This window comes from Danio rerio, chromosome 8 (assembly GCF_052040795.2).
Source record: "Danio rerio strain M-AB ecotype USA chromosome 8, GRCz13ab, whole genome shotgun sequence".
Classification (NCBI taxonomy): Eukaryota; Metazoa; Chordata; class Actinopteri; order Cypriniformes; family Danionidae; genus Danio; species Danio rerio.
The window spans coordinates 25,108,496-25,128,131 of record NC_141028.1 but is presented as its reverse complement, the minus strand read 5'-3'; the positions used below and the strand labels follow the sequence as shown (position 1 = coordinate 25,128,131).

The 19,636-nt window shown below is 37.2% G+C and overlaps 2 protein-coding genes across 4 annotated transcripts in view; both read right to left on the bottom strand.

Moving 5' to 3' along the window:
* Positions 1–633: 633 nt before the first annotated feature.
* Positions 634–15,439, bottom strand: ythdf1 (YTH N6-methyladenosine RNA binding protein F1). 2 transcript variants are annotated; one of them, XM_087262817.1, is made up of 6 exons: positions 15,054–15,439; positions 14,411–14,435; positions 13,196–13,275; positions 10,035–11,666; positions 5,404–5,448; positions 634–2,298 (listed from the first exon to the last, which is right to left on the bottom strand). In XM_087262817.1, the coding sequence occupies exons 1-6, from the start codon at positions 15,078–15,080 to the stop codon at positions 2,272–2,274; spliced, it is 1,836 nt and encodes a 611-aa protein (XP_087118943.1). In that variant the 5' UTR covers positions 15,081–15,439; the 3' UTR covers positions 634–2,271.
* Positions 15,440–17,062: 1,623 nt separating this feature from the next.
* nkain5 (sodium/potassium transporting ATPase interacting 5) overlaps positions 17,063–19,636 on the bottom strand; it is a 73,328-nt gene continuing 70,754 nt past the window's right edge. The window contains exons 5-7 of one of the 2 annotated variants that reach the window (XM_087263166.1): positions 19,026–19,223; positions 17,971–18,031; positions 17,063–17,870 (exon numbers count right to left, since the gene is read on the bottom strand). In XM_087263166.1, the coding sequence (XP_087119292.1) occupies positions 17,857–17,870; positions 17,971–18,031; positions 19,026–19,223 (273 nt within the window). In that variant the 3' untranslated portion in view covers positions 17,063–17,856. 2 annotated transcript variants of the gene reach the window in all.

Sequence of the window (19,636 nt, the reverse complement as noted above, 5' to 3'; positions counted from 1 at the left end):
TCTTTTCTAAAGCAGTGTTTCTCAACCACCCTCCTGGAGGCCCACCAACACTGCATGTTTTGGATGTCTCCTTTTTCTGTCAAACCTATTACAGGTCTTTCAGTCTCTGCTAATGAGCCAATGAATCAGGTGTGTTTGGTTAAGGAGACATGGAAAATGTGCAGAGCTGGTGGTCTTCCAGGAACATGGTTGAGAAAACGATCATGACTCTCAAGATAAAAGTTCTAAAGCTGAAAATTCATCATTTAAATCACTGGAATAAATTATAAACTACTTCTGAACAGTTATTTTATAGTGCAATAACATTTCACAATTTCGCAACGTGTGCTGTATTTTTGATGAAAAAAACAAAAAAACGCAGCTTTGGTGAGCAGGAGAAGCTTATTTTAAGAACATTTTAATTCAGCTGACTCCAAACTTTTATTCGGTAGTGTATAGTTTGAATTTCAGAAAACAAACAAATAACAAATATATGTCCATCATGTCATCAAATGAAGCATATTTGTCCTGTGCTCATCAATTTTGGTAAACTGAAATCTATGCAGTTAAATCGTAAAAACTGATTCAGAATTAGCAGACATGAGAATCCTCCAGACAAAGCAAGGCAGTAAAAAGAACACCTTCAAACACCAATTACACCATATAGTATTATTTTAATAATGAGCATGATCAAATCTAAGAACGTGATAGATAATGACCTTCCAATACAATGCATATTCATCTCAGGGGTGACTTAAATGTTCGTCTTGTAACTCTTTTTTTAATATTTTTAGTATTTCATATATTTTCATGAATCTTTTGTTATATGACTATAGAAATCTTAAACCCTCAATTCCGCTCTCCCACACACAAACACACAAAACAGCAAGCAGGTCCTAAAAAAATCACGCACAGAAACCATATACTCTTTTTTTTTGTTGTTTGTTTGTTTTTTCTTACTTTTAACAGTAAATCAGTAACATTAATTTTCAGGTTACACGTTTTGAGGCGTTCTTCGTTATTGTTATAATTATATGATCCTACGTTAAAGCTTAGCAATATACTGAGGACAGGGGGGAGGAAAAAGGGGATGAAATCAAATCTGTTAAAGGACGAGAAACAAAACAAAGATAAGGGTGATGCATCTAAAGTGATTTGAAATAAAAAGCAGTGAATTGCTACATCTCTCAGATTGGCTTAAAGAAACAGCGACCTCTGCTGGGCGGGGTTGGAACAGTAAGTAGTTACATTTCTGCTCTTTAAACATTACGCATGTATGAAAACAAAGCTTGAGCACTGTGCTCTGAACCATAACGAAAAAGTTAGTTAATTTATTTTTGTGTTGTTTTTTTTTTTGTTTGTTTAGTCCAGCCAGTGACAATGTTGACGTCCCTTGGTTAAGGATGCATGGGATGTCGTCTCCCTGATAATGCTGTTTCAATTGAGGTATAGAACAGCCATTATTAAACGGTTTCCATAGCTTTAAAATGTTAAGGCTCCAAGCAGGAAAAACAAAGGAGAAAACAAAACAAAAAGTGTGACATAAGTGGCTCGTCACTGAACAAAACAAGTCAAGTGTTACATAATTCAAAAATATAGTTTCTTTTTTTTTATAACATCATCTCAAGACACATTTCATTGTCCCTTCTATGCATTTGCATTATTCTCCATAAATGGGTTCGAACCACTCTGGATCTACAGAACGTAAAACTGGCCTGTTACAGTTACTGATGCTGGAGATGCCCCTCCTGCTGGACACACCCCTCAAAATCACATGACTGACATACACTCCACCATCTTCCCTAATACACACATACATACACGCACACACACAGAAGTCATGACCCACTCATTTAACCCACTTTGAAGGGCACGTTAAGGAGCAGTGGGGCTGAAGAAACAATAATATAGGATGAAAAGAAAAGACTTGTGCAGGTATTGGTTGGTCAAACAGGGTAGGGAGGTGTATGGAAACAATACCAAATGATAGAAAAGAAGAAAAAAAGAACAAAATAATAATTAAAAAACAAAAACAAACAAACAAACAAAAAAATCAATCGAAATGATGACGCGACGTTAAGAGGTGCTAATCGACTTCAGCCCTCAGAGGTGAAGCCGGAGGCGCAGAGGCTCGAGTCTGACGCTGGCTGAAGTCACCAGAATTAAATAGAAAAACATAATGATTGTTTATTTTTTGTTTTTAAATTTCATCTTGTGTCCTCTTTAAATTTCATTTTTTAAATGGTCAGTCCTAAAACAACTGCTCATCAGCTGTGGGGAGGGGGCAGCCTTCTATTGTTTATTTCGGTTCTGGCGTTCCTGTGGGAGAAAAACAGAGAAATATGGAGAGCGGTTAATATTGACAAAACACAAAAACTCCTTTTCATTTTAATGCAATTCAGACATCAAAAATGACTCCTATTATTTTTTTGTAATGCACCAAAATGATGGTTCCCACAACTGTTGACCAACAATTTCCCCTGAACTTTTCAGGTCTTATAAATATTAACCTTTTAAAAACGTATTGTCATTATCATTTTGTCAATCTCAGGTTAATTTCCTGCCAATGACCGCATCGTAATTTAACTTTTGATTAATTCAGGTAACGTTTACATGATAATGATGTAGCCAAAAATAAAAAGTTTTTCCATGCAAATTCCTTGAACATTTTCAAAACAGATTTAACAGGTTTACACACATCAGCAAAAAAGTCCAAAAATGCCGTATTATGCACATCAGGCTAGTATTTGGCATTGTCATTTCATTAAACGTTCCTGAGTTTGGTATGATGTTTCGGAATGAAGCTCTATAATTTTATTAAAACGTGACTGCTCAGTGTGTGCCATACAACAGTGCTTTCACTTTCAATGTAGGCACGCACATTTTCCAGGCGCACCTAGTTGAAAACATCTGAACTTTTTCCGAATCCACGAGCGCATCATGATTCATGTTAGTAGAACTGACCAATCTGCTCTCAAGAGTAACAACACGGAAAATGAGTGTGGTGGCTAGCAACAGTCAAGAGATTGTAAATATAAAAGGATGTAAGGATGTCCCCAGAATGGCTTTTTGGTTTCTTTTCTTGTGCATCCCAGTCACTAGCACCCTAATCTGAAAGAGTTTTTAGCATAGGAGGTAATGTAGTCATCCAACTTCACAATTTGTAATGTTGCAGTATGTATTTGAACAATGATGGCTGGTTCCTTTACTTGAAAGCTCATATTTGATTTTCATAATTTGTTTTGTTTACAGAGTTTGAGGTTTACTGTATCATTATTATTCACACTTTAAAGTTGGCTCTGAATGTTCAGCATTTACACTTTAATATTGCATGCACATTGTTACATTTTATTTATCAAGTTTAAGTGTCTCTTTTAGACTTACGTTTATTTTATTATAAAGAGATAAGATATTTTGTTTAAATATTTCTGTTTTTGACTATTAAATCTATTTGCCTTAGTAATGTTGCTAAATTAAAGTGGTTAAATTTAAAGAAATCCTCATATTCCTAAATGAATTGTTACAAATATTCAATAATTATCAATACTGAATGATATAATACATGATATTGTGATACATTGTTTGCAATATTGCCCTAGTTTAACATTTAGTCTAGATGAACAAGTTTAACATTTGAGCGCTGACAGGCCATTGTGTTCATTGGTTTATCACTCTTCATTAAATGCAAATACAGATACACAAACACTGGAGTGTTTTAAAGCTGCGTCAATCAGTCAATTTATCAGCTGATCACCATGTATTAGCTCTTAGACAGATCAGCTGATTGAGTGGGCTTTAAAATGCTCCAATGTTCGTGCATCTGTGTTTGTATCTGGTAAAAAGCAGTGATGTGCCAATTGGTACCAAAATACTTTTGACAACCCTAAAAGTGACAACATGCAGTAGGTGGCTTGACACTTGCGTCTATATACAATCTGCCATGTGTAATTGCCATATCCACTTTTAATTGTAATGTAAAGTGCATCCACACTTTGCTGATGAAGCGTTAGGAAACACTTGAGCAAAAAACAACAGTACCACTTGGCTTTCCATCTACACTCCCCTAAACATTTATGATGCATGGATGTGATGCCATTGTTTTCAAAGACTTCCGTTTTCATTTTCAGTCTCAAAAATGCCATTGTTTTGTAAACAAACAGGTAAAACTTCTAAAAGTTTCACATTTGATTTTTGGCTGAAAACGTTGTGTAATCATCATTTTAAGAAACATTTCAAGAATAAAAGATAGACCAAACAGGACAAAAGTCCTTGTTTCCTCCTAGCATGAACATGCTTTCAGCTATCTCAAGGGGTTGCCAAGACTTATTACTGTTTCAAACTAGTCTTAACTAAATAGGGTATATGTACAGCTAGTGTTTCTTCCCATAGCGATTAATCGTTAATGTGGCATTTTTCAAATTAATATAATTCCGTTTACAGCATTGATGTTGTAATGTAAAGAAAATACAATCAGTTAAATAGACTTCAGCATTCATTTAGTTGTTCAAGCATAAAGCGAGATGAAAAGCCTTTTGCACGCACGTGCCTGTCAGAATCAGCAGGCGAGCACAGAACCTCCATTGAAATGACTGGAGTAAAATAAATGTTTATATTTTAAAGACATGGCGTGGGAAAACTAAATTTAACGCAGCGCTTTTTGTACATTCTGATACCCAAATATTGTATATCAATCAGGCAGTGGTGGTTGATTTTGTAAAAGAAAACAGACCTTAAGCATGCCGATTTTGTAACCGTATACAGTTCACCGGAAGTGCTTGACCCAGGTTACTGCAAAATTAAAAGTCCTTCTGCATGCTTTTACATATACCCTATAAATATAGGTGTATTGTGATCACTTGCGTTCAGATCTGCCGTTCTGATTTGTGTAGTGTATAAGAAAACTACTACTGAATCAACAAATCGCTATTATAGAGTTTACAAACAAGCAGGAAAGCAAACGATTGATGTACGTGGATGGCGACTAAGATTTCAATCAAAATCTGTGTGTTGTGGTACAATAAAGCAAAAAAAAAAAAAAAAGAATGCTGTTTGTGGTAATATAAACTAATTTGACTAAATCAGATGCATTTTCATCTACCTCTGGATAAGTCTGAAAATAGACAAGCTTGAGTTTTGTTGGCCAATTTAACGTTTAAAAAGTGTATGTCATTTAGTCTTGATAAAAACTGATCTGATCAACAGGCCCTTTATTTATATATATATATATTTATATAGTATGTAGTTTTAAATAATATATTCTACATTTACAGGATTTCTGAAAAATTCAATAGAGGTATTGTATATATGAAGTATATTTAAATTGATCTTGATTATAAATAAATATATTTAACTTGATCTTAATTTTATTTTCACAGACTGGAAATCACAAGATTTAAGCCTAAAAGAAAACAAACAAATGCTTACTTGATCCAGTCGGGATCGGTTCTGGATAGGAGCAGGCTCAAGATTCTGTCAGAGGAGATAAAAAGAAAAGGGATTCAAATCAATAACTGTCTGATAAAAATCAAAGACTTCATCACTTAAAAATGCCAATAACATCATTTTCTAAATAAAACAGAGATTATCTTAAGTGCACAAACTGTCAAAAGATTTAAACATTTTTGTGGGATAAAAATAAATTTAAATATACAAAAAGAAATCACATTGGCTGTTTCTCAATGCGTGTTCTTCCAAAGTTCAGTTCCAAAACTCGAGACCACAAGAACGAGGACGCATGAAAATTCCCGGATGTGTTCTTGATAGAGGAAGCATTGGTGCAGACTTGAGTGCAAAACTCCCTCAAGGATTCCCAGAAGTCATAGTGACTGAATAAGGAGGTGGGAGGCACAGCATTTTATATAGACCTACTATTAAAGTTCAGAGAGATATAACTTATTTGTGATTTTCCCTAAATCAGACAGTGAAAGTAAACATAAACATGGAAATCTTTTTAAAGGCATAAACACATTAAAGGTGTTTATTTTTTGAAACTTGTATAAAAAAATAGTTTTATTTGTATTGTGCAATGGATATTTGTAAGGTTTTTTGCATAGTATATGTTGTGAAAAGGGGAAAAACAATAACTTGTATGAATGCTGGAATTTTAAATGATTTTCCATTAAAAACGCGTAAAGGTCATGTGACCATCAGGAAGAACGAGGGGAGAGTGCAGCATCTCATTTTACACAGGACGCGTTCTCTGTTCTCATGAGTTTGTTCTTCCGAGATAATTTTGCCAGACTGGTCTACACAAGAATGCAAGTTCGTTGTTGGAATTAAGAAACAGCCATTGTGCGATTAAGAGCCCTGGTACAACAGCATAAAAATAAAAAAATGAATTACCAAAAAATCCACAACAACGTTGAAATAACCAAACTAACAAAAGCAAGACAGCATCAATCATTCAAAGCAAACTAGGCAGACACACTCTGATCTATAGCACCTATAAACAGCTGTAACCTTTACATAGGCGGTTTTAGGGGTCACCAACTCAATCGTAATCAACTGGTAGATCTTTTTTAATCTCTGTAAGATCCGAAAATGACCGAAGATTAGGGCTGCGCAATTTGGCCTTAAATCAAAATCTTGATTAATTGAACATTTTAACTCGATTAACATTAAAGATCGATTGTTTTTTTTATTTATTTATTTTTTGCCCTCAAAGTTCACTAACAAACTTTGTACTACGAGTATACTCACATATTACAAGTGAGAGAATTCTGAATAAAAAGTGCATTATTTGATTGAAAATAACTGAAGGAAACAAACACAATCTACTATCTATGATTATTCGTTAAACATCAACACTGAACAACTAAAATAAATGTATAACTTGCACTTTTTGGAAACAAAATAAATTACTGTTAGTGTTTTTCATATTAAAAAGGTAGAAAATAAGCAGCATCTCTCTAAAATAAAAAAACGCTTGTATATCCTGTGAATATTATTTTTACTGTGCACTTCTTGCATCTTCTGTAAACATAGTTTAATGTAAATAATCATTTTAATGTAATGTAAAATATGCCCTTTCAAGGCATGTCAGGCATAGCTTCTAAACATCGTCAGTGAAGTGCAAAGCAAGGCTTAAGAATAAGTCCATCATCCTACATGACCAGAGATGAGATGTGGCTGCAAAGTGGACGCAGAAACATAAATCTGCCTCAGCCTTTAACAGAGCGGGGTGATGTGACTCCATATGCGGTACAGAAAGTAATTGAAAAAATAGTCTTGAAAAAATTTGGTCGATTATAGGTTCTGAACGTCGATTTCGATCACTTTGATTAATCGGACAGTCCTACCGAAGGTTAAAGAACACAAAATGCATATCCAGTGTTGTAGGTTTTATTTTCATGGCTAACTGCTGCAACGTCGATATACACCTTTTCATTTGATCCTCAAAGTAAAAGGGGCCATTTGCATTTTGAGTCTGTTGCATGATCAAGCTCATTTTAAATGAAGATTATTGGGTCGCACTCACATTTTTTAGGCACACCTACAGCACAGCGGCAGCGAATTGAAAATATCAACTCTTAACTTTAAAATTAAAGACAAGACATAAGACGCAAGTAAAACTCTCACTGCTAATAGAAAACTTTAAAAAGGTTCCCTTCACATCAAACAACACATTTGGTGCAATCGGGACCTAAAGGCTGATTTACACTTCTGCATTGAGTGATCGCCGTGACCCACGGCACCTGCCTCATGCGTTGTCATGCATTTATACTTTTGCACGCTGTTTGTATTGCTCCGCATTAACACTTTCGAAATGCTAGCTGGCAGTGTGTTTTTATGTTCCTCAGTATTGAATTTCTTTGTGAGCGTTTTGTTTTTTCTGAACGCTACCTTATTGTACAAGTAGCTAAAACTTCAGAGGCAGGAACCGGCAGACGTGCAACAACTTTAATTATAAGGTAAACAATACAACACATTCCATCTAGAGCTACTTCACGGGACTCAACACTTGTAAAAACACTTGCTCCATCGGGTTTGAGTAGCTCTGTCCCACCCAGTCTGGTCACAGCGACCAAGCCGACTAATCACAGAGCTTCCGCTATACATTGTTACAATGTGTAGTTACTTTTTTGAGAGGTGTGCGTCAACATTGGCATCATCAGGAGCATACGCGTCTGCTTGACACAGAAGTATAAATCAGCCTTAAGCTCCCACATATTCTCCAGCTGGAAGCACTAGTTTGCCTTCTTATAACATTATGAATTGACAAAACCGCAGTTACATTTGCTGAGTGATATTATAATGCTCTAGTGTACTTATTACTGTTGTTTTTTATTTAGTTTAAAACTTTATTCCAGCTCATTTATAAAATGCTAATATAGTTCCTACAGAAGCAAAATCATTTTAACCATCTTTTATTTATATTTACATATGATCTGATTACTGCTAATGTCACAGTGCATCGTCACACATTTTGGTGGTTGCATCAATTGCAAAAATTAAAAGTTGGTAAAACTAGTGCTTTTTACATAGTTAAAAAATGTTAAATTAAAGGTCTCAAGCTGAAAATCCAAATGAGAAATATAGCTTTCTCTAGTTTTTTTTTTTTTTGATGGGTAGATCTTGCCTTTCTGCCAAGCCAATGTAAGGGATCTTAAGCCAAAAAAGTTGACTACTGCTGCATAGGCTTCTCTAAGCTTTAAAAGATTTTAAAACAAAGCTTTATTTTTCAATTTCTAGTTGCTAACACTTATTTCAGCATCCTAATGTACATTCAAAAGAAATTGAATATTGATCACATAACAGGTTTTTTTTGTGCATCATTCACTACTAGTAACGGTAAGACGAATGTGGCTAAGGTGAACAGTAGAGCTGGGTGATATGGCCTTTAAAAAAAATGCTTTTCCCCCACACACAATTTTTTTTTGATTTATGTACAATTTTCCCCCACTAAAAAAATGTGGAGCTGAAAGTTGTTAACCTATATAATTACTTGCGCGTATCATAATTACATAATAATAATAATAGGATATTTAAAAATGCTAAAGAAAAAACTCTCCCTCAAGAATCTTTGCTAGCGTCATTTAAAAATCCAATTTAACAAGATCTATTTACGACTGCATACATTTTAATAATAATATAAATTTGAAAATGTTATAAAATTACAGAGAAGGTAAACTCATAGTGATTGTGCTACTGTTTATTTCAACATAAACAGAGGTTCAGGTAGGTTTCATGGTTGGTTCGGAGGTTTATTCATGCTTATTTTGTGTTAAATAAGTTCATATAAATTACTCACGCTAGGCTAGTGGGTTACGTTTTATTGCTTTTATTTGCATCAGGCTACTGCCTCTGGTAGACTGATGCACTGTGCGAGTTTTGTCACAGTGTTGATATTTACCATACCTAGTAATGAACGTCTCTGCGGCTGGGTAGAGTCATTAACCCAAAAACAGCAACGTTGAATTTCAACATCAGATAGGTAACAGTTGCATTCGTATGCACATCTTATGCATTAATTGTAATAGATTACTTCTTATTGAGAAATATCAATTACTTCCACAAGAAGCACAATGTGTGGTGTGAGAGCAGGTTCAAAGGTCTGTGTTTCATAGTGAATGCAAGACAGAGCCCTGAATAATGCCATTTTTAGGCAGGTGTGCTTGTATTGCCATATACTTTTTCATTTCATAGAGTGAAATATATCTCCAAGTCCTTCCCTACTCGCTGCCATGTTGTTAATGTGTTCTTATGGCAAACTGACGGGGAACTCTGAAAACCCAAAGGAGAGGGTTGAATGAGCTAGAGTGATAACTGATTTCATTTCAACAACTCGATGTAAACTGCACATTCAAGTTAATTCATAAAATCAATTTTTCGCCCAGCCCTAGTAAAGAGTGATCCTAACAGTGTAGGACTGCTAGTCCAAAGACAGAAGCAAATGGTCAGACTTTGAAGATGAACTTGCACGGATTAACTGTTCACATAAAGCATAATAATGTATGCTAGCAAAACAAACATTGTTAATGTTGATTTCACATAAGCTTCAACAATGCAATGAAGATCAGCAGAACAGACCGTTGCATGCAAAATACCTTTCTTACCACCTCTTCCTCCTCCTGCCGTTTCTCGTAATGTGAGAAGTCATCGAAGATGGAGGTTGTGTGTTTGTAGGTAGCGATGATCTTCAGCACCTGCTTGGCCTTTTCCAGAGGCACCTCCTGTGTGTCACGCGAGTTGGTCACGGGCTTGTTGTCATTGTTCTCCAGGCGGATGTGCCTGAGCTGACTGTTGGGCACGTCTTTAACAAACAGCCAGTCCACATCAAATTTGCCCTTCCACTTGTCCTGCGCCCAAACACCGGCACTGGTGCCGTAGTCAACAGGCGAACGCATCTCCGCCACGCCACAGAAGTGTCCGCTGCCGTTGACGCTGAACAGCAGGTAGACAGGACCTTTGCCGTTGATGGCACGAAACGCAGAATCCAGCCGCTTGTTTCCATGTTCCGTGCTGCACCAGATGGAGTACTTGATGGAGCGATGGATGTCGTCCTCAGAGTAGCTCTTAATGATGAACACCCGGCCATTTTTCAGGTTCCAATCGAACTCCTTGGGGTTGTAGCTGTGTGCCGCACGCAGCTTTTCTAAGACGGGATGGGACTCGATGGCGCCGGAGCCCGGTGGGCCACCTCCGCCTCCATTGCCGACCCCTCCACCACTCGAGGAGCCACTGCTGTCCACGCTTCCTCCACCACCATAACCAGGGTTGCGATTGCGTGGGGCAACCCACCGAGTTTGCGGGGGAGGAGCAGGGGCGTGGTTCTGGTAAGGCTGCGGAGGGGGTGGGCCCTGCATGGCCATCTGCTGGGCAAGTGATTGTGCAGACGGCATTGGGGGCTGAGGTGGGGGTGGCAGTCCATGAGGGTGAGGTGGAAGGTGACCCTGGGAGTGGAGGGGAGGCTGCTGCTGGTGGTGGTGGTGAGGTGGCAATGATGATGCCACTTTGGTCACAGGCCCCTTATTATCCCAAGTGCCAATGTCCATGTTGTGTTTGATGGGCGGCGGAGGCAGGGTGCCTCCAGCCATGGGCATCCCTGGCTTACTCTTCACCTTCAGTTGCTGAGGCTTGGCCGGTTTGCTAGCAATGGCTGCCCAAGATGTGGGCTTAGGGGGCGGCAGTCCAATAGGAGTCCCACCATTACCCGTGGCCACCGCCGCAGCCACCGGCCCTCCTCCAATCACGGAGCCCACCGTCTTAACTCCGGAACCACCTCCAGTCACATCACCACCGATCTTCAGCCCCACCATGCCCTGCTCCAAGCTATTCATACCTGGTGCCTTATTCAGGGTGTCACTAGGGAAGCCTGTTTGCCCGTCTGGCACCAGGGTTCCACCTAAAGAACTGGGCGGGTAACTGTAGCTGCCCCCATATGCAGAACTCTGAGTCTGCTGGCCCTGGGAGCCACTCGTACCCCAGGCAGAAAACGCAGGGTTTTCGGGGAAAAAGTTAAAGCGGTGTGGATAAATGCTACTGCCCAGACCCCCCGGCTGTCCAAACACAGTGTCATGCATGAAGTGATGGTCTCCATTGCTGAGGGGGGCATACGGAGTGAGGTATGGGATCGGCGGGTCTCCACCTGTGGACCAGGGAGCCTCGCTGAGGGGGTACGGGAACCCAATTGAGGGGGCGTAGTAGCTAGACAGGTATGGGTCGGTCATGGATTGGTAACTGTTATTCTGGGGGAAATACCACAAATACAGACATTAGAATTAGTAACAAAAAATGCAACCAAACATTTCATTAGACGATTAATCAGGATAAAGGACAATAGATATGACACTAAATAAAATTTGAGTAACACTCAATGTTTTAAATTCTCATAAACATACAGTGCTCAGCATATACGAGCACACCCCCCTACAAATGAATAAACAGGGTTGCATTTCAGTTGCAACCCTGACCAAACACACCTGTTTGTAATTATCAAGTGCTGCTTTAGGTACTATTAATTGGTTCAGGTGTGTTTGATCAGGGTTGGGACTGAATTCTGCAGGAAGGTAGCTCTCCAGGAACAGGGTTGGTGATCCCTGATCTAGCCTTTCATACATTCGACTCAATGAAATGGGTAAAAGTAAAGTATTCATAATTTGTGCTGATATCGGATTTATATCGGTATCGGTTTGTACTGATGGTTGCAATATCGACATTGTATCGGAAGTTAAAATGTTGTTTTTATTACATCCCTAGCTATAATGATTCAAATATTCATTAATTTTTTTGTCAGCTTAGCCCCTTTATTAATGCGGGGTCATCACAGCGGAATGAACAGCCAACTTATCCAGCAAGTTTTTTTGCAGTGGATGCCCTTCCAGCCCCAACCCATCTCTGGGAAACATCCACACACATATTCACACACACACACACACACACACACACACACACACACACATACACTACGGACAATTTAGCCTACCCAATTCACCTGTACCGCATGTCTTTGGAATGTGGGGGAAACCGGAGCACCCGTAGTAAACCCACACGAAAGCAGGGAGAACATGCAAACTCCACACAGAAACGTCAACTGAGCCAAGGCTTGAACCAGCGACCTTCTTGCTGTGAGGGGACAGCACTACCTACTGCGCCACTGCTTCGCCCTCATTCAAATATTAGTAGCCCAAATTTAAGTGAGGGAAAAATATTAATTCAAATTTTCAAAAGTAGCAAAAATCAAGAGAAACAAAAATATATATAACTGTTGAAATAATATAGCTTGTATTTTTTTTGGAAATTTTTGCATAAATTTAAATGTATTATCTTTCCATTCCTACAGATGTTCTGTGACTAAAATAGCTAAAATAAATATATCTGTTTAACAAATCTGTTTTGTTCAAATGCACCAATATATATTACCCATATTCACTAAGAAATGGATAAAAATTTTCATTTTCAAAATGGGGTGTACTCCTATATGCTGAGCACTGTACATAAAATAATTATTTATTAATTAAACAAAGTAGATTAAACAGATTAAACAAAGATTAAACAAAGTAGTACGTTAATAACCCGTTTTGTTTGAACTTCATGAACAGAGTAAACTTTAACAGCACTAAAGTCCTACTGCTCTTAAATCTTTAGCAATTTATAAGCCATCGTTATTATCATGTTATTTTAATTTTCCATGCAGAGAAAAGCAAAACACTGCAATGTCAAGATCAATTTAACAGAGCCCTATTCAAAGACAAACACAAAAACACACATTTCTCACCGGATTAGACTGGCCAGTGAGGTATGGTTCAAAGTCATTGTCGTGGACCGTTTCCTTCTGATGAAGAGAGCCATTTTGCACTGAAATAAAGAATGAACATTTTAAATCAGATGTACCTCTAATGACTAGATCTGATATTAAACCCAAAGCCCAAACTACATCCAAAAGCCTTTAAGCTATATCTTGAAAGAATGAAACAATGCTATGCTAGTGACATTTTAGATCTTCAACAAATTTTGTACAATTACATAACACTCATTTAAAAAAAGGTTCTGCCTGATCACAGTACTATAGACTAGGGCTGCCCAAACTTTTTCATATAAAGGGCCAAAAATGAAACTTGATTGAGCGTTGGAGGCCGAAGTTAAATATGTCAAACCATTTTACATTCAATTTGCTCATTTATTTGTTTATTATTTAAAAACAACTAGAAAAAGTTGATTTCAAAACATTATAGTAAAAAACAACCCCATTTATAACACACTGGAGCTCAATACTGAATACACTAGTAGAGCTGCTCCTGCCTTTGCCTTGATTTGCTCATCGATGTCTTGTGCATTGTCCTAAATCTGTCAAGTGACAGTATTTAAATTTTAAAAGTCTGGTTCATATGAAACATTTAATCTTAGTTTTTTTTGTTTTTTGTTTTAGCTTCTCAATTAAACAAAGAAACAAAAGGGTATACATTAAGTTCGAAATGGCGATCTCTGTCAAAGACATACACCCCAACCAACTCCCCATCATTCTCCCTCTCTTTTCAGATGAGATGGTAGACCAAACCAAAGGTTACCATGGGGCAACTTTAGCCTGCGGGCCCCACATTGGGCATCTCTGCCATAAATGAAAAAAAAAAAAATAAAATAAATAAAAATCACCCAAGCCCAAAGAGCATGAATTCACAAATACAGTAGTTAATGCAAAATATCTATGAAACATAAACTATTTAATGTTTAATCTATGAATGCCAAATAGACGTCTCAGTGCACAGTAAACCCAACAGGAGCAGTTCTGCAGTCCAAAAGATTTAATAAACTCTAAATGATACGTGATGATATTCAAGCAACAAAACAACCAGACCTTGACTTGACGAAAGTCTGCAACAAACTTACTTAGAAGGCCACAGCACACCATTAATCGTAGTGCAATTAAACGAATGAAAAACTAAACCCAAGACCTTTAACATGTAAAAACACAACTATTAAAGAGCCAGCTTACCTTTAGCGTCTTGCCCTTTTGATGTCTTCCCAGTCAGTAGGTGATCCGAAATGGATAGAAACAGAAACATAAAGAATTAACATCGCTGAATTGTTGTTTTAAACACAAGCACTTCGTGTTTATCATGTAAATACTCCAGGTTTCATGCCCTTCTTAATCCACATCGACTCCATCAGAGCATCACCAATAAATCAATTCGCTATCAGAGGACGCTGGCTATTCCCCAATAACGCGAAATAGGGGAATTATGTTGACACTCAAGTAGTCAAATAAAACAAAATTACACGACCACCAGGACGGATACAGATTTCTTCAACCACGCAGATCAGCCCAAGTCCAGAGAAAACTGGTTGTAACTCTCGGAAGCTGATGAGGGAGATTGTGGACTAAATTAAGTTTTATCCTGAAGGTACACCGGAGCGCAGTTTGTGATGTGTCAAACGGAAATATCTGTTTTGGCTGAGGAAATGCGGTGTGCTGTTAATTTAAACGAGTGTGGTGAATGCTAACTCGTTAGCCATCGCGCTTAAGAGGAGCAAGGAGAGGCAGATGCCCGTAATGTCTCCGCAGAAGCGGCGGAGGCTGCACGCGCATTCCCTGCTCCTCCTAAAGGCCTTCGCGACGCCGTGCCACTCCAACCTACCTGTGGGTCAATACTGGTGGTAGACATAATTCATCAAGAGGCCCTCTTTAGATTCGGCAAGAGTCTTGCAAAGAAAAAAGAAGCAGCAGCGAGGGTGCTCGGCGTAACCCGAAGCCCGTGGGTTCCTTTCGGCTCCGTGCAGGCTCAACTGCGCTTTTTTCAGCAAGTTCCACGACTTGATTCCGGCGATCAGGTCCTCTCGAGCGCGTTAAAAGTCCAGCCTGAGGACGTTTCCGAGAGAATCTGAGGCTCAGCGGTTTCGGGAGTTAAATCCAATGCTGTCACACGCCGTGTGTAAATTTATTTCAAAGTGTATATATTATTTTTCCTCCTCCCAGCCCGCAGTTATTGTGCACCTCTGTTCACTTCCGCCCAATGGCCGCTCCATCCGGGATCTGCGCGGAGGGACTGACGCCACATGGACCGGGTGGCCATGCGGAGGTGATCAACCTGAGAAAATCGGAGAAAAGTTATTGCTGCACAGAACGCTTTGCTTTTTTATTATTTTTTTCTTCAGTACCTATATACAATAAAAACATATATATGTCACACGTAATATTACAAAGAATTCAGTACCTTTTGATTAATTTATTACTTCTTAATGATTACATGATTTATGTTTATGAAATAATTTATTAAATAATTGACTAATTAATAATATAAACTAATATTAAACATACTAATAAAAGTTTAATAATTATGCGGATGTTTTCATGTATTTCGTTTATGAAGAAACTAAAACTACTTCTTTTAATTAAACCTTTGCATCCCATTTATTCGTCATTCACACCTCCTCCTTATGTATAACATATTGTATATATACCAGGATACCTGTCATTTTAATGATTATAAGTTACTGAATGGGAAGTGGCTGCCATAATCCATCATGTAGTAGGTAATAAAATATTAAAGAGCATAATTTGTCAGTAAAGCGGGTTTTTCCTCTGCTTGTTTTTTTCATGCATTCAGACGTGAAACACTGATGAGGACTTCTCATACTAATGTCGATGACAGGCTTGACGACATATATGTGCATAGTCTTTTTTATGAAAAGGCATAGACCATATGCCTGGGAAATACATAAAAAACATTTACATTTTTCTTCTTTTCGTTTACATTTCCACAGTTAAAACAATATTAAAAAGCATCCAGTGAAGCTAATATTTATTAGATCTAGCCCTCAGTCAGAGAATGGTGAAATGGGGATCTTCGTGTTTAATAGGAAGCAGCTCTGCTTCTTCACACCTACTCACGATATCAGATTGTATTTGGTTTCTAATGGTTTAATATGTGAAACAGAATAACGATTCACAACTCGCACTATGTCGAACACAGCCGTTGCCACCAATGGTTGCCACCAACACTGAATCAAAAACACAACGTGTTTTTCATCTTAACCACTAGGTGTCAGTGAAACGTGAAGCGATTTAGGGAATTCCCTAGATTACATATCAAAACTCATTGGAGAAAGGCTGCATCCAGTAACTATTGGAGAATGAGGTATTTGCACTTTTAATTTCAGTCAGCCAGCCCCAGGGCTTCCGATGAACTGTCTTCCCATACAAAATCGCTGCATTTAGGATCTGTTTTCTTTAAATAAAACAGCGTTTTTCACTGCCTGGCTGAGATATGATAAAGTGGGCATCAGACCAAACAAGAAGCACTGCATTAATGTCTCTTTTCTCACGCCATGTCTTTATAGAAATTAATTTTACCCCAGTATTTTCAATGGAATTTCTGCACTAGCCTGCTGCTAATGATGACGCCTGCATTGGATAAGTGTTTTATCTCTTTTTACACTTTAACAACCAAATGGATGCCTAGTTTAATTAACTGTTTATATTCGAATTACATTACAACATCGATGCTGTAAAAGGAACCATATGAAATTGAAAATAATCATAAACCTTTCACTGGAAGTTCACTGAAAAACACAAGCTGTGCATATAGGCTAGCCCAATGAGCCAAACATGCTAATGGAACAAAATATCATTTTCATATACAGTGTATTCAATTTCAACAAACATTTATTAAGTACACAAATAAATTAAGAAAATATGACACGATTTACAACAGTCAACATTTAAAATACAGTCGTAATTTTATGATCACTTGCATTTACACAATGTTTTTCTTTGGCCACAGACCATGCAGATACTGTAATTGCTCTCCCATACACACTCACACAAATATGGCTTATGTTATGCGATAATATAAGAAGACAGATGCTGATCATTAAAGATTTAACAGCATTGAGCTCTGTACTGGCAAGAGTACAGGTAAAGCAATTCACCCATCTCCATTTAATCTCCAACAAAAACTATTAAACTGAGCATAATATCTATAATATAACTTAAAAATGATATAAAAATATTCAAAATACACAACATTTGAAAAAAAATTATATGCCACAGACTTAAACAGAAAACACAATTAAAAAAATGAAAGAATCACAGAGGTAGGTAGTGAGAAGTTCAGCATGTTCAGTCATAAAACACGCTTTACTGAGAAAATAAAGGATCTTTATTGGCATTGATGGTTCCATGAAGAGTCTTTGACTCATCTTTCATTCCACTTACACACACAGAGACACACCTGAATTTCCAGGTTTGTAAGAGCGGTGTTTGGCTGCATCACTCTTATTTCTTAATTTATTCATAATGTTTTATTTATGCAAATATATACATAACTTGGTATCCATCTGATTTCTGTTTTATTCCCTTCTTGTAGTAGCTTTAATTTTTCCTGCTCTCTTTCCTCACTCAGTGTTCACTCTTGGGATGCTGGTGACATCTGGACACTGTCACTTATACAAATCTGAAAAGTAACACAGTGCACAAAAATAAACAAAAATGATTCACTCCATTCGACAAATGAGGAAGTGAGAAAAGCAGTGAATAAAAATCATTGTACAAACATGTGTCTTCCTCTTCATTGAAGATGTTGACGACATAGCAGGCAAACACAAATCCCAGAACCTACATATAAAAAAACACAAAGTCAAAGTCATGTTTATGTTGAGCATGTCTGACTTTTGTATATGGATGAATATCAGATATAAGTTCATAAGTTCATATTAAAACTAAGTTAATAACTAACATATTAAGACATTTATAATTTTTCATATAGGGGAGAGTTGCAACACTTTTTGCATTTCCTTTAGGTTCTCAGAAAGTTTTTTGTGGAAACCCAAAATTTTAATATAATAAACCCACACTGCTATAATATGTGTACATATGACAATATATGCAAAATTTGAACTTGAACCTTAAGCAGAGAGACAGTTGCAACATTCATTAAAATGTAATAATAAAAAAATTCCAAAAAATTGGATTTTATTTTTTTTTGGTAAAGACTAAATATAAATTGGTTAATTGTTAAATGTGTTAAATTGGCCATACGCAATTAAAGAAAATGAAAGAATCACAGAGGTAGGTAGTGAAATTTACCTATGAAATATAAATTGTCAGGTCTTAAAAACTGAACAAAAACATTTTTTACAGAAAATCTACACTACACCTTTACTAAACTACTTCTTTGAACTTTGAAACAAATTAATAAATCAAAGAATCTTTTTTTTAATGAAATTACATTAAAACTGTGATAAAAATAAAATTATACATTGTTAATATGGCAAGCTTTTAAATGAATTTTGCAATTGGGGCCAGTTGCAACATGCTGTCAACCCTGATTAAACTGACGATGCTAGGGAGATACAATAGCTTTAACGCTAATAGCTATATCTATTTAAAGCTAATAAAACAGTGATTTAAATTATACAAATGAACTGCTCCATACTGCAACTGTCTCCACTCTACAATACTTATTTCTTAAGTTATTTTCTAAATATATGTGTAGGTTAAAGAAACTATTAAATCTGACACGGCTTCATTTACTCAGCTGCTTTGAGTAAAACATGTATGAAAACATTATTAAGTTTAAACAATGATCTTAGGAGTTTTAGGGGCTTACAGAGATGAAGATCTGCACTGCGCTGTGCATAACCTCAATATACTGATACTCTAACATGCAGCTCATGTCAGTGACCAGCGCAGGACTGTCCAGATGCTGCCATCTAGTGGTCTGGAGGTTTTTGTTCTCACAGCCTGGACCGTTGTCCTTCCACCATGAATGGTAAGAGGAAAGTCCCAATGACAGATAGTTGCTTTCCTATAACAGCACAGCACAGAAATTACTTGAAGAGATGAATGAACATTCTGTCATAATTATTTCTTTGTTCTGCTGAACACAAAGGAAGCTTTTTGAAATAACGTCTTTAACCAAACAGATTTTACCACCCCTCATTCACTAAACACTATATGAGTAAATGGGTGGGGGATTTGCTTGGATACTAACATTCTTACAAATATCTTTCTTTGTGTTCAGCAGAACAAAGAAATTTAGACAGAATCTAATGATGAGGACAATGACATTTAGCCAGAAAATGATGGCAGAATTTTTATATTTGGGTGAACTATCTCCCATCACAATTTTGAATTTCAGTTTCATGGATTATTGACTGTTGTACTGAGAACACACATGTGTTTTAATCTTGTTTAATGCCATTTTGCATGCCTATACCA

Excerpts from the sequence above, each read along its gene's own strand:
- ythdf1 (XM_087262817.1), bottom strand. The coding sequence starts at position 15,080 with ATGTCTACCACCAGTATTGACCCACAG. Across the intron at positions 11,667-13,195 it reads TCACTGGCCAGTCTAATCCG|AATAACAGTTACCAATCCAT; the intron begins GTGAGAAATGTG and ends TATTTCCCCCAG. Across the intron at positions 5,449-10,034 it reads GGCAGGAGGAGGAAGAGGTG|AATCTTGAGCCTGCTCCTAT; the intron begins GTAAGAAAGGTA and ends CTCCTCTGACAG.